The sequence below is a fragment of the Melospiza georgiana genome, chromosome 13 (assembly GCF_028018845.1).
Source record: "Melospiza georgiana isolate bMelGeo1 chromosome 13, bMelGeo1.pri, whole genome shotgun sequence".
NCBI classification, from domain to species: domain Eukaryota; kingdom Metazoa; phylum Chordata; class Aves; order Passeriformes; family Passerellidae; genus Melospiza; species Melospiza georgiana.
In genome coordinates, this window is record NC_080442.1 from 7,198,307 (window position 1) to 7,224,384 (window position 26,078).

The following is a 26,078-nucleotide window of genomic DNA, read 5'->3' on the forward strand; positions in this document are numbered from 1 at the left end:
GAATCATTTAGCTAAACTATGGCAGGAATAAAAATACCACCAGTATGAGAACTGTACTCAAAAAACCAAGTCAGAAATACTTTCTGATGCGTGTGTCTGTTATCACAGTGACATATGGCAGTGACACTATTCAGGCAATTCAAGAAAAAAACTTTGCTGGTATCTTGTGCATTATAAAGTGTATTCTTTCTCCATGCTGAACAAAGAATTCACAGCTATCCACAGAGCCACAGAACAATAACCACTACTACAGGTCTCATGTCTAGGGATTTCCTTCTACAACAGGAAAGGTATGTCTAGCTCAGTTTGGGGGTTGTGGGGTAAGAAACCACATAAAATTCTAATAAAGTTGGAGTGAGTCAGGGTGATAATGATTGGAGGCATGTGTTTCTCCAGTTCTGGGGCAATTTTCTCATCACTGATGTTACACTGAACTTACAGGACTATAAATAAAAACTAATTTGGCAAATAAATATTTGCAACATAGGGCAACACGATAAAGCAGCATAATTAATTTTATTTCTACAAGAGAAACCTTCACAGTCAAAATTAAATATCACATTACAAGATTTGATCTAAGTTGTTATGAAATGCCCCTGTGACCTTGACAGGGCCAGGATCTCAGTGTCTGCAAGACATTTCACAGTTGTTTTCTGCAGATTCTGAAACAGATATAAACGTGCGATCTTTGGCTCATGTATCTGTTGTATAAAATATCTCCATCACTAATTTTTGGTCACTCAGGACTAAACTCCAACTTTTTTAGGTGAGTAGGTCCAATCAATAAAGCTGACACACACTCTTAGGTTGTGCTCTGAAAATCACACATAGGTTAAAAACTGCAGCACAGGGCTGGAAACCCTCTCTGATGCTCTCTCACCAAAGGATTTATGCCTCAGTTATCGCCTTGAATTTGTCTTCATACCTAAACCTTGGCTTCTACACACATTCTGACATGCCACGTGGGAGCAGCGCACAGTTCAGCACCTAGCAGCAGGATTCATGCAGTCAGCAGCAGTGTCTGATCCAGAATGCATTCCTGTTGCTCACTGGCCTCCCAGAACAAGCAGCTGCAGCCTGGTCTGCCTTCCTAGAGTTGGAAAAGGTGGCTCACACAGCTTCTCCACCAAGTAATGCTCTGAAGAGCAGCTGGAACCTGATCTTTCTATTGAACGTGTCAGGTAGGTTTGAAGCCATGTTCTCCCTCTCCCTGAGCTTTGCCAGACTGGGTAACAGCTTCCCTGAGGATGTCAGCCTGCATCAGTACAGGGCAGTTCGTGGGCCCCTGGCTAAGGAACCTTTCCAAGACATTCAACAAACAGACTTGAAGGGCACAGGCTCTGCAACAACAGGATTTAATGCCAGCTGAATTCTACAGACACCTCATCATTCGATGGTGTGATTTCAGAGAAATGACAGTCACGTACCTTCTGAAATGAAATACCCAGGAACCTTATTTCTTTTCAGATTGCTAATCCAAGAGTACCCAGAGGTACTTCCTTACTAAAATACTAAAATTTCTCCTTCTGCTTTCTGGACTTTACACAGATCTTTCAGAGGGGACTTCTCAAATATTTTAGAAGAAGCCCTGGCACTTAACACATGGCTGTGCCTTGCACTCTGTACTCAGAACTCTAAAAACTGCACAGCACAGTGCTCCACACTGTTACACCTGAGTCTCAGAAAACCCCCAATGAAATGCCATTTATACACTCACATCAATGCACTTACAATGGGCAGTTAGGAGGGTTAGGGATCTAGTGAAGCAAAATCCCACAGCCTGGTACTTGGATGGAGTTCTGACACACTGTTATGTTTAAAAATACACAGATCAGAAATAAAGATGAGGGAGCATTTGAACAACTGTTCCTGAACAGAAATAATTTCCTTATTCTATTATAAATCCATTTCTGATTACCTAAAAAGAATGTTGAAACACATGACTTTCTAGAAAAAACTTGGTTCCAAAGATCAATCTCTGAAAAGGCTCATTCTGGCTTGCACTCATCGAAAACCAAGGCACTCAATATCAACATTTTGGCAATTCTAATAACAAAGACTGCCAAAAATATGTTGTCTATCAAACATACACGGAAGAAAGATGTTAGAATATTAAGAACAGATGTCACAGATATCTTTGCAAATACTCATGCTCCCCCAAGTACTCTGCAAGGCAATATGTACAAAACCTCACTGAAAGATTAAATTAATGCATCTTGTTCAAATGCTTCCAAGTGTCATAAATGTATTTAAACTTAGTTATGTATGTAAACCTATACAATATGTACCTTTAAAGCTGTTAGAAAGGAGGATTGTGTCATAATTTGATAATGGCCTTGTATCTTAAAGCTTGAGCTTCAACAGTTCAATAATACAGTAAAGACTACTTTTTATAGGATGTTATTTAAATCATTTTGTCATGTGTGTTTGCAAGGCTTTCCAGTTATTGAATATTCACTTATTCACATTTTAATTATTATTCTACTGAGAAATACAGTTTATAAAAAGATTCCTTTTAGAAAAGCATCTAAAGAACTTAATGAAAGGAATCTTTCTATAAGAATAGCTTGTTCTTTAAAATTAAAAGGCCACTTAGAAAACCAAATTATGTTAAGAGTTCATTTGATCAGGCACAGAAAATGCTGTCTTCCTCTGTTGAATTTATTTTCAGTATTAAAATTCTAAACAGTAAAAATCCAGCAAATTTCCAAACAGAAAATCATGGGAATTGGCTGATTTATCTATCTATTTGTAAACACAGAAAGCATTGGATTCTTTATAACTGACAGAATTAAGAAAATATTTTACCTTTAGGGCTGATGTTCCAGATTTCAGGCATGGAATCTCATCTTATACAGCTGAAGCCAAGATTTTCACCTATGATTGTTTCAGGTGATAGTGTTAAAGAAAAACAAACAAACAGCCCTCAAACCCTACTGAGTATTTTGAAGTTCACAATAAAATAATGGGCAGTGACAACAATGCATTTCTAACAGGATGACATTTTCAAGTAACAGCCAAGAAACCAGAGCACAGCAGTTTGAACTAATGATTCTGATGAATTAATGATTCTGTTTTAGGTTTTCCTACTGAAATCAGAATTTCAGTAAGAAGTGGATGATGGCTCTCTAAGTTAGGCCACCAGAGATAGGCACTCAGGTGAGCATGCAGAGCCAAAACAGCCTTGTCTTTATTTTAAGTTCAAACATGTTTCCATGCTAAACTCAGCTGAAGATTTTGTGAGGTAGAAGATTTGCTATTTGATGTTAAAATGACTGTACTGAACTCAGAAACGTCACGTTGTGGATGACGTAAGAGTAAGGTAATGATGTTACAGTAAGACAATACACTCCCAAAACGTAGTAGTAGCAACAACACTGGCATTTTCTGTCCTTTAAATTTTTTTAAACGGAGCTTATTTCTTCTTACCGTGCATTGCTGACAGGATAATCGCAACACAGCGCTGACAACACAGCACGGACGCTCTGGCGGCCCAGGGCCCCCTCAGCGCGGGGCTGTGGAGCCCCAGGCGGGCCATGGCGGCCCGGCCAGCGCTGCTCCGCGGCACAGCCCAGGGAAACACGGGTCTGCCCATGGCCACCGGCATGTGTGAGGCCTTCATGGCACACGGGCACATCTAACCTTCTTTTCGAGAGCACTCATTCACAGCCTTTGCCGAACCAGGCTCTAAAACACGATTTCTTTTTTAAAATCACCCCCTTACAATTAACAGATGTGAAGGCAAACTTGGCATGTACAGATGGCTTAATTTTTTCCCCCCTTTAAATAACCTGGTTATAGCCAGTTTCCGCAGCAATTGTAAGAATGTTTACATTGCGGAGTGTTGGTTTTTTTTGTGAGGGTTTTTTTTTTTTCCATTTCCCTCTTTTAATAATAGAAAGCAGACGCGGCTGCCCGGTGCCCTCAGGAGGCCGCGCCGCGGAGGGCGCTGCCGGCTCCGCGCGGCCGCTGGGGCAGCAAGGGGCGCTGCGCGGGGTTATGGATTCTGTTCTATCTGCGCAGCCCCAGGGCCCCATTCCGCCCGCCCTGGCTGCGCTCCAGCCCAGGCTGTCAGCCAGGGAGAGCACAATACCTCCAGGCTATGGCCCATTTTAAGTTTTTCCTCAGCTCTCAGCGAGCTCCTCGCAGCCCGGGGGAGGCCACGCCGTCCCCTCCCGGCCGGAGCCGCTGTCACTGTCACTGTGCCGCCCCTCACAAACACGATCCCCGAGCCGGGCCGCTCCCCTCAGCCCAGTCCAGCTGGGGAGTGACCTGCAAAGTGTAACTCCCGCTTCGTGTGGTTCCCCTCTGCCGAAGCTCTGTAAGGAGGTCTGATATTTAATTAAATTATGAGGGAAAAACTAGATATTTATTACATGATTATATCAGCTTGGCTGAACATCATAAATCCACAGCAAATTGTGTTAGAGTTGGAGTTAAGGCGTTAGTCAGAAGCTACAAACAGACCAGCTATATTCCTCAAGCAATGGGAACAGAAATAGGATCAAGCCAAGTTGCATATACCTGTATTATCAATAAAAATATCAAAAGATATTTTCAAACCCTCTTAATATCCAAACTTTGTCATGGTTAGTCTGCTGACATGAGGTTGCTCTACCTAGCACAACACTATTCATTAGCAGGGCTTCATTAACCCAGGCAGAGCTTGGTGCTAATGAGATTCCATTGCTTCCATCGCCCTGTCAAGCTGGGCAGGGTTCTGGGGTGCTGCCTGGTGCCTCATGGCATTATCAGCAGTGCATTTATTACACAAAACACTACCTACAATTTTCAAACCCTAAAGCAAATCCCAAACAAGGCTATTTTTGTTGGGAGGAAAAAAAATTGGTTTCCCTCTACCTTAGATTTTAAAATTACTGTGGCAGCCTTGAAACATTAGCACAACAAAAGCCACTAAATGCCTTGTATGGCACAGCTCTGCAGGGGGGGAACAGGGTGATCACAGAGGGGACATCAACTCTTCAGATAGAAGCACAAATTGGAACTTTCCTGAGGGCACGGCTCACTCAGACATCAGCTGGGTTTAAGCACCTAGTCCAACCACAAAGCAGGTGAAACAAATAGCAACACTGATTCAGATTGATCACCCGAGTCTGGAACAGTTGTTCCAGCTGTTCTGAAAAACACATTTCTCCTGGCAGACTGTGTGCCAGACCCAGTATTGTCCTTACACAGCTGGCAAAGAATCATAAAGGTAGCATAGCCATCACTCTGGGACTGCTCCAGCTAAATAGAAAACAGGAGTAAGTTGTGTATCCACATAGTATCCTGGTTTAAATAGTACTGTTGGGTGATCCTGTACTATACATCTCCAGCTTTAATAACAGTAAAACAGTAAAATAGGAAAACATTTCCTGCTCTAGTGGCAGGCTGTAAGTGGGTCTCCTTGTGCTCCATGGGCTAGACACGGCCCTGTGGTCCTTGATCAAAGCCCACGTACAATGTATTTAAATGCTATTTGATCCAGGGCAGCCCTGTGACATACAGCACTCTCACAAACATGCTCTTACATTACTACCACAGATATCCATCTCACTGCACTGTCCAGGGAACAAAGTATGGATTTCATATCAAGTTCTGTGATAAAGTGTAACCTGACTCTCATGTCTCCTCTACTCCACCAGTGAAGCTATTTACTAAGACATCAATTTAGCAGGGAACCTAAGTATGGGCTAGGTTTAAGAACGAGTGTCATACTGCCCTTCCTTACACATCTGGGAAAGGTGTACTGGGTTTTCATCCTAATCTCTACATCACAGATTCTTAGAGCCTCCAAATATTTTTGAGCTATCCTTTCTTACACACAAAGCACAAAAAAGAGCACACCAAGTCCTCTGGAGGACTTCCCTCCAAAGCTGTGGCAGAGAGTTACGGACGACATACACAAGCCAGACAGATGTCACACAGGCTGCTCTCTTCAGACCTATGAAACTTTATCTCTCATCTCCCTGTTTTTAAAAGATAGGAAGAGTGCAGTTCAGGTGACTCTCCCACAGAGCCATTCCACAAGTAAAAGCAGAGTCTGATCTCTGGAGAGGAGGGGGAGCACCTACTCTAGGAAGAAGTGTGTGATACTTCATAAGACAGGCATAATGGATGAAATATGACATGGCACTTTGCCAATTACCTTTATTCTAAAAGCCAAACACAATTGATAACCATGAGAACTGCTTGCAAGATAGAGAACAGAGCTCTTCTTAACATCTGTCTAATATACCTGACCTGTAATCTTTTCTGCAGGAGGATTCTGATAACCTAATAACAATATATGCTCTTTGCTGCTTTGGTTTCGGTTGTGGGGTTTGGTTGGGGTTTTTTGTTTGTTTGTTTTAAACAAAGTGCAATTTTTAAAGAAAGTGAGAGCTTCACCATCTAATGAAGTATTTACTTAATTTTTTTCTCCATCTTGCTTTCTCTTCATTTTTCAAATTTATCTGCATATAAGTATGTGGCGCATGAGCACAAAAGTCAGTTTGTAATATATCTACTACCTAGAAGTTTGTTATCTTTGGATCTCTACAAAACTTAGTAATCATTTAGGAAATAAAAACATTGAAATAGAGAAATGAGTTAACATTTTAAATGTACATATGTTAAGTGTCTCAACAGCCATTAAGTACAAACCTATAAACTTCATTTCCTCTCTACTGTGTGGTAGTTTGAGTCAAACTAAGGGTCAAGTAAGAGCTTGAGCTCTTTTGCCTTTAGACAAAGCACAAAAAGAATGCATAAAGAGAATTTTCATCTGCTACAAATGATTTGAAACAAATTTTTACTGTTTTTTATCAGCATTTTTCCTCCTTGGGAAAAAGTTATGTTGGAATGGGCAGAGCTCATAAGCAAAGCATTTACCCATACTGCCCCATCCTTTCAGCAAGATAAGAAAACAAAACTGCAGGAGGAAATCAGAACTATCAATGTATTTCAGATTCAAGATCTGATGAGCATTAAGGTATCCAAAGCACACCCTCAGGTTTTAACCACAAATACAACTGCAACGAGTGGCTGCCCTGTAACAGGGGAATGCTGCAGTCATGGCATGGGCAGCACACACAAAACATCCCCACATCCCAATTATCCATTCACCTCTTCAATGCAGAGCTGTTCCCTGCACTCAGTGCTCTGGGAGCACCTGCAGATGAGAACTGAACACTCTCCATGGGGGATCACTCAACAGATAATTCCTCTGTTAGAGCTGCTTAACATTCACAACCTACATTTTCCCTTTAAATTTATCCATTCTGCTTTATTCTCTGTCTTTGCTCAAGTGCACCTCTCTGAGTAATAAACTTCTAAATAAATTGTCTTCCTCCTCTGTTTTCCTATAACAATGAATAAATTGCACTCTCTCAACTATAACACTACAAATTTCCGGTGCATAGTTTTAGCAATAAAGAATTAGGTATTAAAATAAATACAAGGATAAAACTAAGGAAAATTAATTACTAAGCTATAGATCAATGAGCAAGAGATGAAACCACCAAAGAGATGCTCTTATTAGATTATCAAACTCAAGGCTGATTTATAGCTTTCAGTGTGCTTCCTTATCCATCACTTTTATAGTATGCAGAATGGGTTACAAAGCACAAATTGCCTTGTTTTAATTGACATTGAAGTTTTGGATAGTATGGCTACTGATCTGATCTAGGTCTGATCAGACCCTCAGCAGACCCTGATCTGAGTCTAGGTTACTTTTTTGTTTTCAAAATATGAAAGCAGAAAACATACTTTATCAATCTGAGAGAGCTGTGACAGAACTGAATACAATACACTTGTCAGCCTACAACTTCCTGACACACTTGCCTAGGATTTGCCCAGAAATGAAAAGCTGTGCAGCAGCCCTGCTGAAAAGGCCTTGAGGGTCTCAGAAAAGAGCAAGCTGTTTGAGCCAGCAGTGTACCTGTGGAGCTTGGAGAAGGGGAGACCTCAAGGGGATTGAACAGCATCCTCCAGTACCAATGAGGACATCAGCAAAAGAGGCAGGCATAAGCTGAAACAAGAGAGGCTTTGTCCCTGCCCTCGCAGGAGGACAGCCATACTTGGGAACAGGTTATCCTGAGAGGTTGCATGGTCTCCTTCCCTGGAGGTCTCCAAGGAAGTCTGGGTTAAAGCTGTGAGCAATGTCACCTGGCCTCAGAACTGACTGCTTTGTGCAGGATCCCAGCCAGGAGCTCTCCTGAGGTCCCTTCTAACCTGAACTGCCACACGAGCCCAGCCTGATGCAGGAACAGCTGTATCAGCCAGCACAAGAGAGACTTTCTGAATTGCACTCACTGATGGCTGCCTCTCCCACCTCTGAAAGGGATGATGACCTGTAGGTCAGACTAACACAGTAGTCCCCTAAAACTTTCTTAATCCAGTGGTATGGCACAACTCAGGCAGTGCCTCAATAACGCTGGCAGCCAGCTAACACTTGTGCTCCTGCTAGTGACAGCCAGGGCAGGGAATGCAGAAACCTGCTGATGCTGACGGGCTGGGCTGTGGGGAAGCATAAATTAAACTGAAAGTGGAAAATGCAGATTACTAAATACTGAGTACATTTCAGAAGAATTCCTCATTTTGTCCAGGGCCCCAGCAACAAAGGTACATATAATCTCAAAATAATAATAATAATTATTACTATTATTTTAAAAGCATGAATAATTTTAATATAATGTGGAAATAACTTCAACCTCAGAGACATGATTCACTCCTCCTGAAATCAGTGGTTTTGCAATTAGAGCCCACAGTAGAGGCTTCTCTAAAGAATACAGAGAAAATACAAAAACTGAGCATATTTTTGCTAGCTATTGACTCCTCACAGTTGCACTACTAGGATCAGATCTGGGCTGCAACCAGTATTCCATTCAGTCTTGTAGCTTCATCACCACCTTTTTAAAATACTTTGGTAGATATAAACATCTCTTCACTGTTTGTAAGGGATACCACATTCTTAGCACTATCATGTTACCAAAAGTAAAAAAAGATCAAGAAAGTATCTTCTAAATATTGAGAATAACTTTTAAAAATTATTATTTATAATTTTCTTTTCAGCACAATTTAAGTGGTTACCATAGCTGGAATGAAGTACAGTGCACTGCCAGGAATTTCAGAAAAGTCCCTTCCACCCCAGGCAAAGTTCAGTTGCATTCTACTTTAATGGCTTCTGGCAAGCTTGCATTATTGTTTTTGTACAAACAGAAGTAAGTTTGGTACAAATAAAAAATGGAACTTTATGTGAATGAAGCAACCATCAAATTCCTTAATCTTCAAAAGAAACTGTATCCCTGAATAATTAACTATGATATATTTATAAAACTAGAGTAATTGAAAACAGAATTCTAAGTTGATTCATGTGGACTGCGCTGAAATATTTATTATTGCAAGTCCAGAAGATCTGTCTGGGTTTTGTCACTGGAAATGTCTAAACTCGGTGTCCAGATGTTTATTTAAGTTGCTCCCACATAGTTCTAATGTCAATTACCAGGGGTTATCAGAGAGCATCACTGTGTATCTTCCTTGACTAATATTCTCATTTCTTCTGCATCTTTGATGTTTTCTTTCATTAAAATTCCTGGCTTACAGCCACAAAAATCTGCCGTGCAGGCAAAAAAACTGGTCTGCAGACATGACACATGGTGATGCCCAGTGTCTGTGCACGGATAATATTTATCATCAGCTATCATTTAAGCAGTCCTATAATCAGTACAATGCCAACTTAAAGCAGTTCTGAGAAAGACACATGAAACCAAGGCTCAGGAAATTCTAATCAATATAAAATAACCTGGGTCAGTAAAGAAAATATTATTACATATAAGAAAGGCTTTATGAATCTGTGTGGCTTGGGTTTGGTTTTTTCCCCCCATAAGGAAGAAGCAGGGAAAAAGCCAATGACAAAATAATTTCACACATAATTACAAATGGAATGGATGGATCTGTAACTCTGGAAACCAGAATTACATCAAGACTTTTATAGTAACCAGGAGACAACACAGACCACTCGTAACAGTGACTTAAACAGAAAGAGCTTATCACACAGTCCCTGAAGGTTTCATGCATTCAAATACAAATAATGGCCAGAGAGCACAGCTTATGTTTTTATATGTATCTATTATCTGTTACCCAAAATCAGAGGGTTCATTTCGTTGTAGGAAAATTCTGGAAGATTCATTTTTAAAGATTTGTAAGAAAACAGAATAAAATCAATGTTAATTCAATATAAGTGGCATTAGAGCTATAAGAGGCTGAAGGAAAGAGAGCCAATGCCATTTCATGTTTTCAAGTTAGTGCCCAGGTACTAATACCAGGTTCCTCTCTTGGTGAGGAGTTTTAGTTCTCATTGATCTATAAGAGACAGGCACCTGGCTACTTCAATGGAAAACTGACTTGGGAATGCAAACCTCATTGACTGTGCAATTTACTCTCCTTACAGTGTCAGTTTGGGAAGGTGCATCCACCTACCAGGCAAAGCCCTCACAGCTGAGCATTCAGCCTTGCAGTGTCTCCCTCACCAAGATCTCCTACAGATGGTGTCACTGCACCTCCAGACTCAGATGTGATTTTGCAGGACAAGGTTTGTCACAGTATTTGGACCCAGGGCAGCACAGGTTGGGCAGGGCAGATGACAGCTTCAATTCAAAAATGGGTGCAGGAGATCTTGTGCTGTTAAGCCAGAGCTGCAGTACTTCCACCATTGTCTGACTACTCTCTGAGTAAATTTAATGTGTGTGTTACTGTCATCAAGTAACAAATGAGAAAACTTTTTTTTCAGGAAAAAAAAAAAGGAAGAAAAAATGCACAGAAATTTTACAACTGAAATTTCTATTTAAAAGTGTGTAAAGAGTATCTCCTATCAAGTACTCAGCTTCAGAGACTCGGCAAACCTTGGACTGCAACCACTTGCCACATTATATCACTGTCTTGATCTAATAAGCAAGTACATTAATACCAGCTGTGTGAAGAGAGGGAGGAAATAGGAATATGTTCATTAAGCATTATGGCTCCACTTATATCCCTCAAGATTTCAGTGGAGATCTGCCAACTCATGCATGACACAATTATAGTCTCCAATATAAACCTGAAAGAAAAGCAGTGAGGGTGTCAATACAAATTCCTACAAATTTTCCTGTCAAGAAACCATTCTTAAACTTACTGCTGCAGGACACATTCACTCATATTTAGGTGATTAGAAGTGAAATGCTTAGTTCAATGATTCTAGCAAGTTGAAAATCAATTTGCTTCCCACACACATTTCACTGGGTTCATTTGTGTCTCCTCACATCCAGTAACTGGTTCACAACTCTTATTCACAAATTGCCTTGCACACAGAGATTAAACAATACACAGAGCCAATATCCCAGTTCAACAGAGCACTTGCACATATATGTTCCTAGAGGAATCCAGCTTTGACTTCAATTCAGTATTACAGTGAAGCTTTCATGCTTCACCCAATCAAAGGACAATTCAGTGAAAGCTTAATAACCAAGTGATCAGAACAGTTGCTTTAAACAAGAGATTACTAAATGCCTCTAAAGATTTGCATACATAATAATAATAATTACAGTGTGGATTTACAAAGTAGTCAAATGCAGTTGTGCATCCATATCCCATGAAAAGTCAGTGTGATTGGAAAATGTTTGGGCTGTAGTCAGCTAACATTTGCCCACCATAGTGGTAACAATGACATAGCACTGCAGAGAATGAGAACAAAACACATTCGTTAGCTGACTGGAAAACAAACAATACCACAACAAAACAAATGTATTCACACAGCTCTCTTTTCTACTTCCCTTTCACTCCCAGAACGTGGGAGTTCACAACCTAAACCCAAACATTAGGAGACCAGGAAATCTCAATGGTGATCTCCACACATACCACCTAAAAGCAGTGAATTTGCAAAAACACCTGTAAACCACAAACTAAGGGAAACCAAGGGTCAGTTAACACATCCCTGGAATGAGACCACAACATGCAACACCTACACCCTGAAAAATTTGTCCTTACAAAATACTTTGGAGAAATTATGCTTCTTTCTTATCCTGCTCTGAAAAAGCAGCAGGGCTGGGAAAGCTGAAAAAAGCTGTCTTTTCCTACAGCAGAGTCCACAGGACAGGACACACCTTTGTTCCAACACAGTACTCTGCTTGTCCTCCTAAAGCCATTCATTTTCCTTTGTAATAAAAGGCCATTTGCAATTCCCCTGGCCCAAGTACACTCCTTGCAGGCACTACCTTGCTAAAGGCAGAGAAGGAGCCAGACACCACTCAAACTGTGCCAGAATTGGGTCCTGCTACAGATCATTTCCACTGGCAAAACCCAGCACGGCAATGACAGAGGCTGCAGGCTCCTGGATGCCGAGCTGGCGCTGCAGTGGAGCTGCAGAGGAGCAGAGCAGCAGCCACAGGCACAGCCAGGGCTGCTCAGGGAGGCTGCTGAAGGCTGCCAGCTTGTGGTGTGCCTGCAGATCCACACTGAAACCCCACACTGCTGCCCGGGGCTGCTCAGGGACCAGCTCTTGCTGGGGCTTCCCGCTCAGCTTCTGATTCATCAGTCAGTAGTGTCTGGGTAGTGTTCTGCCTGACTCCTGATACTGTGTCCCTGTGGCAGGTTCAGAAATTCCACAGTTTCCAAGTTCTCTCAATTTACCAGCCCCATTTCCTCCACACAGGAGCTCACAGCTCACTGTCACTGACTTTTTGTGATCACATGGCCCTTAGTAGTCCACTCTCAACAGAACTCTAAAAAACAGGAAAAGCAACTCTGTCTTTTCTACCCTTAGTTATTCTCAAGTCTGCCAAAAACAAAGTCCAGCAGTATTTAGACTTTTCTTCAAATGTTATTTTCTAAATAACTAGCATAAATTTTTAGGTGGCTAAATTCTCTAAATTATGTTATCACCATAGCAGGCAAACCAGACTACGTGTTCTCTCCCCCAGGAAAGGTTAAAGCTGCTGCAGCACAGAAAATCTGTTTGAAGGCTTTTCTCCTGAGCAGTTTGGGAATCAGGTGCCCCAGCAAAGCAGAAACCAAGGGCCTACAGCTGGTGCTGTGCAGATCCTGCCTCACCTGCTACAGCTCTGACCCACAGGCCACATTGAAGCTGTGTCTCTGTGCCATCTCTCAGACCTGCAAGACTGGCCAGCTTTAGGTCTCTCAGGTCTTTCCTCATCCATCTGCATCCCTAGTTTTCTTTTCCAACATAGCAATAATTTCCTAGCTCCATCTCCATGTTTTCCTTGTAAAGCACTGAAGGACAAGAGTTCCCATTCTCTTCTAAATTTTACATGGTCAAAACAAAACATTATTCACATGAACAACTTCAAAAATATATTATCCATTCTTTATTTTTACTGTGTTAACAGCCCATTCCAATATGGCAGTCCATTCTCAAAACAGAGAGCAAGCTCCTCAGCTCTCAAGATACATTTTGACATGATCTGGAACTGGGAAACAATGAAATACACAACAGCAATACCATACTCAATCAGAATTTTTTTTCTATGTGTGTGACTAAACCATTTAATGATTCATCCTTTCATTATCCAGCAAATCCTTTCATGATCCTCTTGTGCTCTCACCTTTCACAGACTTCAGGATTGGACGTCCTCAACATAGGACTCTTTAAACTTGACTTTGCTTTCTTATCATTCACAGAATCTTAATTCAAAGTGCACACCTCTGCTCAGAAGCAACAACCCCCAGGAAAGCTTCCAAGTTTTGCAAACTTTAAAATAATAAACTAAAATTCATACCTTTAGCTTGGTTTGGTATTCACAGAAGACTCTCCTCCACAAGAGCTCCCCAAAACTGCCCTGACCAGCTGCTGATTGTTAAATGAGCACTTAATGAACTTCACCTGCTACCACAGTGATTGGCACCCCACCCTACCTCCTCTTAAAGGGGAAGTTTACCCATTCAGGGATCATTTTGGCAAAAACCCAACATGTTGAATGCTATCAAAATAAAGGTCAAGAAAACTGCCTCTGATTTATAAAGCTTAGAGAGCAAAAGTATGTGTTAATAGCACACAAAAAAAAAGTTGGTTTAGTTAGCAGAAGTGTGTGCTCAGCAGAAGCCTAGGTAGAGGTAAATTTGAGTACTCCAGAAAACAAATCCCTAACTGCATAGCTCTGTGTGAATTCCTTCAGCACAGAAAAGCCAGCAGAGAGAAAACACACACACAGCATCTCACAGAGGTGTGAGAGCACAGCCAGTACCGGATAAGGGCAAGGATGCCAACCAGGGGAAGAGATGCAAACAGCATGAAGTGGTGATTTATGTTTCATGAAACAGCAGAGGGAAAGCCAATAATTCTGAGGCTGCTTGTCCCTGAGCAGTAGAGACTGCAGTAATGGGAGGGCTGATGACAAGATGCAGCTGGACAAGCAGGTGGACAGGCAGCTTGGAAAGCACTGATCTGAGAGATGAACTGCACCCACTCCTCTGGCCTGTGAGTCAGAGCCACGTGCTGAACAGAAATAGACACAACTGAGATCCACTGGGTCATCAACAGGGATGCTGAGGGATCAATGTGAATGGCTGAAAACAAGCCAAAGAATTGTGCTGACAGAGGCCAGTGATGGTGAGAAGCTGGGAGGATGAAGGAGCATAGACAAGAGAGGAGGGGAAAAAACCCCAAGCATGAAAAGAAGGTAGAAAGGTAAGAAGGCCTAGAAATGACAAACACCTGACATCAAATCAGGAAATAAGAAAAGCCTCAGGAGAGCAGTCATGACAAAACTACAAAGATATTGAGGTCTCTGTGAGGTTCTCAATGGACTGAGGCACACAGCTGGTACTTAGATGGAGTTCCAGAAAGCAAAGTAAGATAGCAGTGGCAGGAGTCATACACAGATACACACAGCAGCCTGTCATTTGGAAAGGGAATGGGTGCAGGGAGGCAGAATACTGGGTTTAGTGACAACAGGTAAGCCTAATGAGAAAAAGGGAAGAGCAGCTGATGAGAAGCCAATGAACAATGAGAACCAGAAGGCTGCAAGAGGAAAGGGTTCAAGAAAGAGCAGGAGATGATCTAGTCAAAAAACATCACAAGTAGCTTACCAGCAGTTGCACCTGTCCAACTGCAGTGCCAGGGCATGAACTGTGCCACAGGGACTGCCCAGGAGGGCTTCTGGAGCACTTGGGAGAGCTCCTGCCTGCTAGGGAAGTGCTGCCTGCACTAAGAAGTGGCTGAGACCTTCCTCTCACATGTTCATCCCATGCAGCTTTTTCAACGACTTGCAGCTGGAGCAGCCTTGGTTTCCAAAGACATCATTCCTGCAGGAACGTCCAGGGACAGCCCTGCACACACAGCTGTGGCAACATCTTGGAAAACAGGTTGCCAGGCTATACAAGGAATCTCTTGAGGTTTGCTTTAAGGAACTAAACTCAAACCAGGCTCAGAAAATCCTAGTCCACAGTGAAAATACCATTGTGAAATACTTGTCAGGTGTGTTTCTTATCTTTCAAAATTCATATTATTATTCATGGTCGTGTAAGGAAGATTGGTTTTTTGTCTTCAAATAACAGCCAAAACTTAAAAATACACACAACCCTTCCTCCAAGAAAACCAGAGGGTGGATCTCTTGATTTACAGTATTGGACTATGACAAATACTACATCCAAAGTATGAAAGCAGTGTACAAAAATACAGAAAAACATAAAAATCTTTAATAAAAATAGTAAAGTCTTCAGATGAACTTGATCTCTTGATGTGCTTTGCCATAATAACCGAAAACCAAACAGCAGAGTCCCTAAAGCCCAAACAGAATTTGAGTAACAAAATAACTTTAAATTCTTAGCTATTCACAAGGTAAGGGCAGCAAGTGTTATTTTAAGGTGCAGGCAGAAAAACAAGTTCTCATGTAGAAAGAAGTTACCTTACAGCCTAAAGATCAGGTATTTATTGTGACTCTCTAGGCAGGTATTGTCACCATACCATGAAAGGTAATATTCAATATTCAATACCATGAAAGGTAAAAGAAGTAGCTCACATTTATACAAGACAAGAGCTTTCATACTTGTGAGCAGTTCACAGGCACCTCAGCTTCCTTTATGGACATGTTTTGTGCCAAAGCACTTTGCTATCACACTTCTGCACAGAAGAAACTTTCTCTTATAGCTGACCCATCCTAGCCTGCAAAACTGTATTAGAGAGCTTACTTTGCTAAAGCTGAGAACTGTGGGGCATTCCACAAGAATTAACTGCCCCAAGGGCTCAAAAAACAGTCCCCAAAGAAGACTGATAAATAATTGTGACACGTGTATTTATGATGTCTACACTGAACTCTTCCTGGAACTGTCATGTGAAAATTTTAGAAAAAGCTGACAAGATGAAGCATTCTCAATATTCAGGTTTGGGTTTTAAGAAGTATAAGCATAAAAATCAGTTACACAGCTCATCCACAGACAGCCTTCCATGCATTCAGTCTTCTGAAAAATAATCTTCATCTCTCACTTCTCTGTACTGCATTGAGGCCTCCCCCTCTGGTTCAAACCTGAGCATTTTTATATTCAGTCTCTCTGCAAGCTTCTGTGCTGCAAGCTTGGCTTGCATTTCCTATGTCAGGAAAAAAAGGACACAGGTTAGAAAAAGTGTTCATTTGTCATTCTCATGAATAAAGTAATATACTAAAATATAAACTTGAAATAATAATAATAATAGTAATAATAATAGCAGTAATTCCAAAGTGGGCTTAATTAAAAGTTTTAGCAACTAGCAAAGAAATTTCAGGTTTCTTTTCAGACTTATACATAACTATGCTATTAACATTTGACTCTTTTTAATAAGAGTTGAAGTTCTCCACGTGGCAGCCCCCACCTGTGCTACAGTAATGTCAGTTTTAACAGAACACTTGTACAATAGTGTCTAATTTATGCATTAGCTTGACACTACCTGGAAAGTCAAAATCCATTATAACAGAATTTAGAACCTCAGAACTTGGATTCTTCAGACACAGAATAAATAAAGGCAAATGTAGATACTTGAATATTTTAAGAATAAAAAATACTGCTAGGCCTTCATTTATGCAAGGACAAAAGCTCTGTCATCACTAATAGGAAGGTGTACATTTAAATTTCTAGTCAGAGGTGAAGCGAGTGCAATAAGGTCAGCATATTAACAAACATAGATTTTGTTTCATGTAACACTTTCAGAGAGCAGTAATACATTCTTTAATTATATCATGAAAAGAATCAAATACAAGACTAAGTGCCTTTCCTCAAAGTCTTCCCATCTCAATTCACCTTTATGAAAGGATCCCTTTATCTTTTCTGTTTCGGGAGTGATCCTGGTTATATAATTTTCAGACCAGATTGTAAATTCATACCTCATAAGCTTCTTTTTGCTGTATCTGAATTGCTATGGATTCCTCTATGGATAGCAGCTTGGCAGGGGAGTGGTGCAGTGGTGGCAGTCGAGCTGCTGTGATATCATCCAAATGTTTCTTATCTCTGAGTCTCCTCTCTTCTGGAGGAACTGGAGAGCCCAAACCCCCGGGTGACCGACTGGAAGAGGAACCATGAGATGATCCACTCTGCTCTCCTGATAGTCTGGAAGACACAAAATACCTGTGTTGTGATCCAAAGTTGCATCACAAGGTTGAACAATTCCAGTTTCAAAACTTATTTTTAACACCTAAGAGTTGAAAATAAATCTGAAGTGCTATGGAAACACAGACAAATAAAAAGTAAACAGCACTCAGAGAAAACAGAAATATTTCTCCACAGAGAGACAGTATCAAAAGTTACTCCTGACAATAAACCAAACTGGTTTGCTGATTTATTAGCAAACTGAAGTAGCAATGAGTGGGAGTCACAAAGGTACAAACAGTTACTGCTACCAGAACAGACAACATAGACTGCAATTCTCCTGGAAGTGCAGAAAAAGCAAAACAATTCCAGCTATTAAAGTTCTACATGCTCCAGAACTGATCCAAAAGTTTCACCAATTGTTTAGTAGTTTTGCACCTTAAGCTATTAAATTCTCTGAAGATTCATGTCAATTGTTTCAGATGGGTGGAATGAAACAACTGCTTAGCACTGAGATTCTGTGGCATTTAAAGCTACAGAGCCAACATATGAACCTTGTGTGTCATGAGACTTTAAATCTCTTTAATCAGCACTAGAAAACAAAGCCATTATGCTTGTTCTGTACCATTTCCCATTTTATGCACATACAAAAAGTTTTTTTATGTCCCAATACTCACGCATTTGTTTTAAATTTGGGTTTTTTTATGATTGGATTCTTGGCTCTGGCCTCTAGAACTTCAATATAATGTGGTGTCTTGGGATGCTGGCTTCCAAATACATTGCCCTTGTGTTTTGCCACATCCTGCTCTTTTTCTAATACTTTTTCACTGTTTTCCCCATCTGCAATTGTAACTCTTTGAAAGGCATCAACCAAGGCTTCTTTGCTATTGTCCAAAGCAGTTGTACTTTCTGTCCCATCCTCAGTGTTGCTCTGGGACACTTGCTGATCATTGTTCAGGTGATTGCTTGTGGCTGACTTGGAGACATCTTCACAAAAACTATTCTGATCCTTTGTAACAGTCTTTGCTTTATTATTTTTCCTCTGAGTCCTTTGATTTGTGGCATCTTCTTCTGCCTTCTCCTCCCTTTCAGCAGAAGTGTCAGAAATGTCCTTAATGTTAGAGTTTTCATTAATGACTGAGGAATCTGCACTGTTCACTGTGTCCTCAGTTAGGACAACTTTTTGTTTGCTTGTATTAATCTCCTCCTGTTTTGTCTGAAACTCCAACCTGACAGCAGATAACAGCTCAGCTGTCCTGGCTACTTCTTCCTCTTGGGAAATGGCAAGCCTCAGCTTTTCAGCAAAATCAGAGATCTTCTTACCCTTATCTGGAAGTCTAGCAATGAAATTCCTAAAACAAACAAACAAACAAACAAACATTATTATGAACAATCCTATTTCAACCTGAGATACAGAAGTTTTATTAGAATAGCTAATGGAGCAGGTTTCACATTGCAACATCAGCTTATTTACATACTAAACTTCTGAAACACAGCAAGATGCAAAGCATTTGCAGCACAGCACTACCTACATGTTGTCAGTGAAACACAGGAGCCAATGAAATGTTTTGGGTGGGAAGGGACCTTAGAAATCACCTCATTCCACCCCGTGCCGCAGGCAGGGACACCTTCCCGTAGGCCAGGCTGCTCAGAGCCCCACACAACCCTGAACCCCTGCAGGGACGGGGCAGCCACAGCTTCTGTTCCAGCGCCTCCCCACCCACAGGGCATAACTTCTTCCTTCTCTATCTAATCTAAACCCACTCTCTTTCATTGGAACCCCTTCCCTCCCTCGTCCCTCACAACATACTCCCGCAAATGGTTTTGCCCCATCGTTCCTGTACACTCCTCTCAGGTTCTGCAAGGCCGCAGATTAGGTCACCCCAAAGCCTTCCCTTTTCCAGGCGGAACAATCCCAATCCTCCCAGCCTCCCCTCACAGGACAGGCGTCCATCGCTGTGCCCGCGGGCAGCAGAGCCGCACGCCATGTACAGCCTGAGCGCTGCCCGCACCCGCAGCCGCTGGAGCCCGGGGCTGCCCGCGCCCTCCCCGGCCCCGCAGGCGCCGAACGGGAGCGGGCGGTTCGTCCTCTGCCGCCTGCAAGGGGACGGGCGAAGTTGGCGGGAAGCCTGGCCCGCTCCTCGGCGCCCGCGCTGCCGCTGCCCTCACCGGTCGGCCAGCAGCCGCTCCTGCCGCCTCAGCATCTCGCGGAGCTCGGGCAGCGCCCGCCCGCGCAGCCCCGGAGCCGCCGCCATGGGCACCCGCCACAGCCCCGCGGGCCGCCATCTTGCCGGAAGTGACGGCGCAGCGGCGGGGCCCGACCTGCTCGGAAGGCGAAGGATGGCGCGGCCCCGGGACAGCGCTGAAGGAGCGCCGGGGGCTGCGGCACCGCGGCCGCTCTGCCCCGCGCCGGGGACCCGCCTTAAATCCTACGAGAATCGCATCAACCGCTGGGAAAGCTGCGGTGTGTGCCCTGCACGAGACGTGTGGAGCAGCGCTGAAAGCCTTTGGGTTTGAGTTTCAGAGCAATTTTACACCTTTTAGCAATTTTTGAGTCAGCACTGCAGCAGACATTAACTTTTCCCCCTCCACAGTCCACACCATACCACGCAATCTGGTACTCTATCGAAGTTTCTCGACATCTTTTATCTGTTACGCACTACCTGGATCATCTGTGGAAAATCCCCTGGGGGAGTTCTGCCCATGATTCAGGGAAATCTCTGAGTTTTTCTCAGCGGTCGACCCCCCCCAGTTACAGGACACAAGTTCATTGAATTGCTGCCTGTTACACAGATTTAAGTCACGCACCTCTGTCACATTTGTGCTTCCCGTAAGAAGGAACACTTGGTCCTGCGGGTAGGAGAGAGTGGGGAACACGGCACGGAAACTGCTCCCGCCAGCAGGGAAATGAGAATCTAGAAGGAATAAACTCATTAGACCACTGCTCTCACAAAATGTTCAGCTGCTTTGCGACATGTACAGAAAAGCAATGCCAGTATTTTTAACAAGTATTTATGTGCTAAACTGCATAAACACACAGAAAAGTAAAGCAAAAAATGAAGAGAATAAAGTGTTAATAACATGGCTTCTGGGAATCCTGCCTGATCATTCTGTACCTCACTTGGAATACTGTTCACTGAGTCTGTATTTGTTCAAGTTCACTGGGAAGGAATATTGTTCATATTTACAATTTGGGACTGTTAAATTTTGGAATATCATTGTCTGTTTACAGGTACCCCACAGTTCCAGAATGATGAACAAGTAGCTGAAATTTGGAAGGTGCTGGAACAAATATATTCTTGGTTGTGAACAGGTGGGCAGTATCTAGACACCTTGCTACTGAAACAGCATCAACTTCAGTACAAACTTGAAGAAGGACATATAGATTTAGTAATTTAGTATTATTATTCAACTTTATAAAATGTTCTTCTTTTCATTAGGAAAAGGAGCAAAAAAAACCTTTAGATTGTAGGGAATTTTTCTGGGCGACGGGACAGGAACTACCATTACTGTTTCTCTGCTCAGGAATTTTGAGGAGGAGAGGAAACAAGGTACACATACAATGTAAATCACCCCCAAAATAACAAGAAAAATTGTATGAGTATTTGGAATTTAACTGAATAATTTTTCTTGCATTTAGGGAAAAAATTTCTTATCAGCATGATGCACCTTTATAATAATTCAGGTTATTTTCCTTAAAAAAACAGCTCCTCCCTTAAACTTACTTCTCAAAAAAAAAAAAAAAAAAAAAAAAAAAGCCCCAAACACTTGAAAAGCACATATATATGTATTGATACCTATCAACCTTCTGGGAAGCAAGCATCAGATCACTGCATCGCCTAGATACTATATGCCTTTACAGAATATTGGAACTTCTATGTATTTTCTCTTTAAATCAACAAGTTCCTTTTTATCTGTAAAATATTCACATACCTTGAGTTGTAAATGGCTCCTGTGTCCTTCTTTTCTTGTGCTCCTTCCATGTTGTGCTTGAGGCAGAGCTGGAAGGGCCTTAACTCGGGTCTCACTGCACTTTTCTTCTTTTACACATGCCGATAGCCCCAGGGGCTGAACAAGAATGAAGTAAAATGTAAATGGAATGAAACTCTCAGCATGTCCGTCTCCATTCTGTGGAGCAGGGAGTTCCTGTGCAGAATTACAGACTTCATGCACAGAGAACTTACTTCTCATCTGTCCATATGCAGAAATGTTCAATGTCAAATATTTAAAGCTCTCTGAAAAGCATCTGTATCCAGCTCCCAGAATCCCATGCTGTAGGTTCAGCATCAAGCACTGCCCATCTCAACAAGATTTTATCAGGGCTTGTTGGCAGTATTTGAGTTAAAAACTTGACATTCTTCCTGTGAGCATTACAAACCTGTGACACTGTGATTATCGTATTTGCACAACCTCTTCTTTAGCTGACATGTAGATTGCTTTATTTTTATAGTCTTAAAAATAAATCTCTATTATCAGTAAGTGGATATAAACTGTAAATAAAGATGTGCCAGAACCATCCCAGTCTCATCCTGCTGAAGCCTGGAGAGCATCATCCCAGATGGATTCAGATGTTATCTGGATGATCTGAAGCTGTTGGGCTTTTTTCCAAGAGCTGTGCTGCCCAGTTTTTGTTTATCCTGTGCAAGTCAATAGTTTTTTATTTCATGAAAGAGTTCATCTACTTTTGTGACTTGGCTTTGGGAGTCTTTAGCCAGGGAGTGCCTTCCTGTTCTCAGGAGCCCGTGTGCCAAAGGAAACACCGACGGGAACATCGAGGCTCCGCAGGAGCCGCTCTCCAGTCCCACATGTTTGGAACAAACAAGGTTGTGAACAGCAAGAGTCTGCAACCTTTTAAGGTAGGTTTATTTCCAAAAGACTGTTGACACAACAGAACAACAAGTTTAAATACAGTGTTTATTGCAATTTATCCTTTTCATGTCCTACATACCGGATGTATTAAAAGCATACATGTAATACATTATTTGTACAGCATATATGAAAAGTGTATCCCAAAATACTTTCCAGAGTATCTGGAATAAATCACAAAAGAATACTTACCATGGTACAAATGTAGTCATACAATTGACTTACATTTAGTGTACTTTCTGGGACCTTCCTATATGGCTTTTATTGCTTTTTACAGAAATTTTACTAGTTTCTAATGTGATAGTACTAATTAACTCAGTCTCAAATTGAGAAAATTTATCCAGAAGTGTTACAGTCTTTTCAGTCAGGTTTGTTATTATCTATGCTAGCTTACATTACTGCTCATTTGACTGGAAAGCTCTACATTTTAATGTAACACAATGATATAAATACAGTTCCTCTCCTCTTCTTCAGTTACCAAATTTGCACCAGTAGTCCAATCAAGTGATAGTCATCCAGCTCACTGCATGTCAAAATGCTCTTAAAATACAGCTTTGACTTGAGTCCTTATTTGGTTTAGAAAAAATACTGTATTTCATCAAACAGTCAAGACAAAATTTACACAGAACACCTTTACAGTAAAAACTTAAGGCCTTGCTGCATTCCTCCTAAAGTGTTGAGCAGATTACCATAATGTTGCAAGTCTAAGAGTTAAAAATAGCTTGCAGCATTTTCAGGAGATTCTCAGGAGTATATTAAATGTAGAATGAACTTCCTTTGAGTCTGTGTCAAAACAGCATTTTGATACTTACCCTGCCCTCTACTACTATTCATTGAGCACCTCACAGTCATCAGGCTCTGTTTCCTGACTTCTGGCCAAAATCAGAGGGGTAAAGGATTTTCACTTTTTTAAACTTGTCAATTAATGTCTTTTCCAGCAACATGCATTTCGTTTTATCTAAAACTACCACCTTCATCCATTCATCTTAAGTTTGAAAGTAATTCTCACAAAACATGGTCCAGAATTCAAGTCCTTAATTACAGAGGGACTGTTTGGACACAGAAATGCTAAAAACATTCTGTAAAACCTAAAGTTGCATCCCTAATCGACATTAATATACCTGTTGGGATTAGTTTTTAGTGTCCTTTTCTTCAAAAACAGATACTGTGCAAATATTTGCTGTTATCAGCCACTAGATGGAGATAAGATTTCATGGGTACAAAGCTTATCCCTGAAATCAGAGTTGTTTTCATCTTCTTGTGTGTTCAACATTATTATTTAAAATACAGCTTTAGTAAGTGTACTTGATTTGAATAGACAGGACTGAATTGCATTAGGCTGGAGATAAAAGCAATCCCTTTGTGAAGCTCTGTGGCAAGGTGAGCAACTCCTGGGATTGACACTGCATGAAATATTGATCATACAGAACCTAAGTTGTTTGTTTTCTGCTGCAGGTACTGTAATTAGAAAAAAAAAAGTCCTTCATTCATGTTAACAATTTAAATAATATATTCCTACTTCATTTTAAACTCACTAAGAGTGGAAGATCAAAACAAGATGTAAATAATATCCTATATATATATTTAAATTAGTTCAGTACTAGATACAGTCACTCCCGCTGCTACTTTGAAGATAAAATTTTTAAGTGGTTTGGACAAAAAAAAAATAGTACTCAAAACTCCAAATCCTGATTCAGGACTGCTATTGCTGTTGGAATTACAAGGACTGCTGCAGGTTGCAGGAGGCAAACTTTTGTTTAATTAAAACTCCTTCCTCGAATGGAAAAGTAAATAAATAAAGTGTCAGGGATTTTCCTACACAATTGCTACTGAATGTGTCACCCATGGTCACTCTCCCATGACTGAGGAAGTGCAAACCAGTGCCTCTGTCCAGCAAAGCAAATTCCATTAAAATCTGCTCTATCCCTTACTGTTTTGAGCAGCAAACACAATATTCATCTGCCATGTGTTGAGGGAATTGTTTTAAACAGCCCAGTTCATCTCTCCCTCCCAGACAGAGTGCTGGGCACAAAAGAGCTGCTCCCAGGGGAAGAGAGCCCTCAGCTGCCCCAGGTCTCTGGGATAGGTGTGAGCCACCCTCAGTTTGGGTAGATTTGGAGCTTCCACACAAATTCCTTCTGCCAGCACAGCTTCAGGTACTGCTCCAGTAGTACTGACAACAGAATACATTAGAGCTTCATTACTCAAACAGAATTACAACACAATTAAAGAGAAAAAAACCCAACAACTGTACAGCTATACAAGTCCTTACAGGCATTTGAAATGACACATTGCACTAGACAGCTTCTAAAGAAGCAATATTACCTGACTGCTGCTTCGCTCAGCCTGCTGCTTCCCTATTCCCTCACAGTTAACACCAGTAGTAACTTCAGAGCTGCTTTCAGGATAAATTTAGCAAGACTCCATGCTGCTGCTCTCCTCTAAACTGATACAAACTTATCTAACCAAGCTGCAAGGCGCAAAGATCTGCTCATATTTGGAAAGCTGGCTGAGCTGGGCTCTCAGGATGTGCTGCTCCTCGTGCTGAATTCCAGCACTCTCTTGAATGGCGTGTACGTCCTCACCGGCCTCGGGCTTTCAGGAGCTCTGTGCTCAGAGTTTGTGCTGTTCAGGAGACAAGAGAAAGCTTACAGTGTAAAGGTCAGATATCACACAGCTGTAATGCCATGGCAGTGAACTTGTGCTCTTGTGTTGATATTGACAGGCTAAAATTAAACTTATCAGTGCATTTGGTGTGTTCCATATTTCTTTTCTATAATGCCACAAAGAGTATTTGATAAAAACCGTGGCAGATACCGACATATTTACAGGCCAGCATTTGCTGGTGCTCACAGTGGAATGCCCAGGAATAAAGTTATTAGGATTAAGAGTCCTGCAACAAAGAAAGATAGTGGTATTGCATTTAAGAACACAATTAATCATTAAGAGTAATTCCATGAAATCTAAACTGCACAGAGGTGCATTCCTTCAAAGAGATAAATCTCAAAAAGAGGAAAAATATCAGATAAGTAGGGGCTGTGCTTACATATGGAGGGGCCCGAGAGAGGGCAACAAAGATAGGTTTCTGTTGACAATCTGAGTGAAAAAACAGTGTATTCAAGGTTCCAAAACACATGCCATTAAAATATGCTCTAAGCTGAACTCCAAAATTAGTGTATTTTTAAATTATGAAGTAAATTTTAGTTTGCTTGCTTATTTAATAGGCTAATTTACATTCCTTCAAACTAAACAATTCCATTTGCAGAGCAGTTACAAACAACAAGTTTACTTTCTGGTAATAAAAGTAACGTGAAGTGGTCCTCTTTATTTTACTGGTTTGTTTCCTGTTTTGCTCTTCCCTGTGGGGCCTTGTGGGGAATACTGCAGTGCAAGTGCAGAGCCCTGCTCCCAGAGCTCAGTGCCCTGCTGCAGGCTCAGGGCAGAGAAAGCAGGCGAGAAGGGGAGGCACTTACACCCGGGCTTTCCAAAGCCAGGCTCAGAGCCCTGGCAGCACACCTGAGCTTTCCAAAGCCGGGCTCAGAGCCCTGGCAGCACACCTGGGTTTTCCAAAGCCAGGCTCAGAGCCACTGTCACCGCACCTGAGCTTCCCAAAGCCAGGCTCAGAGCCCTGGCAGCACACCTGGGTTTTCAAAAGCCAGGCTCAGAGCCCTGGCAGCACACCT

General features: G+C 41.7%; 1 protein-coding gene across 4 annotated transcripts in view; it reads right to left on the reverse strand.

The window, feature by feature from the left end:
* Positions 1-15,978: 15,978 nt before the first annotated feature.
* MYZAP (myocardial zonula adherens protein) overlaps positions 15,979-26,078 on the reverse strand; it is a 51,152-nt gene continuing 41,052 nt past the window's right edge. For 2 of the 4 annotated variants that reach the window (XM_058033256.1, XM_058033255.1), the window contains exon 13: positions 22,126-25,020. In XM_058033256.1, the coding sequence (XP_057889239.1) occupies positions 24,918-25,020 (103 nt within the window). In that variant the 3' untranslated portion in view covers positions 22,126-24,917. Of the gene's footprint in view, positions 16,559-17,327; positions 17,551-18,206; positions 18,882-22,124; positions 25,021-26,078 lie in introns of those variants that run through there. The other 2 variants (XM_058033259.1, XM_058033258.1) reach the window with 2 other exon arrangements.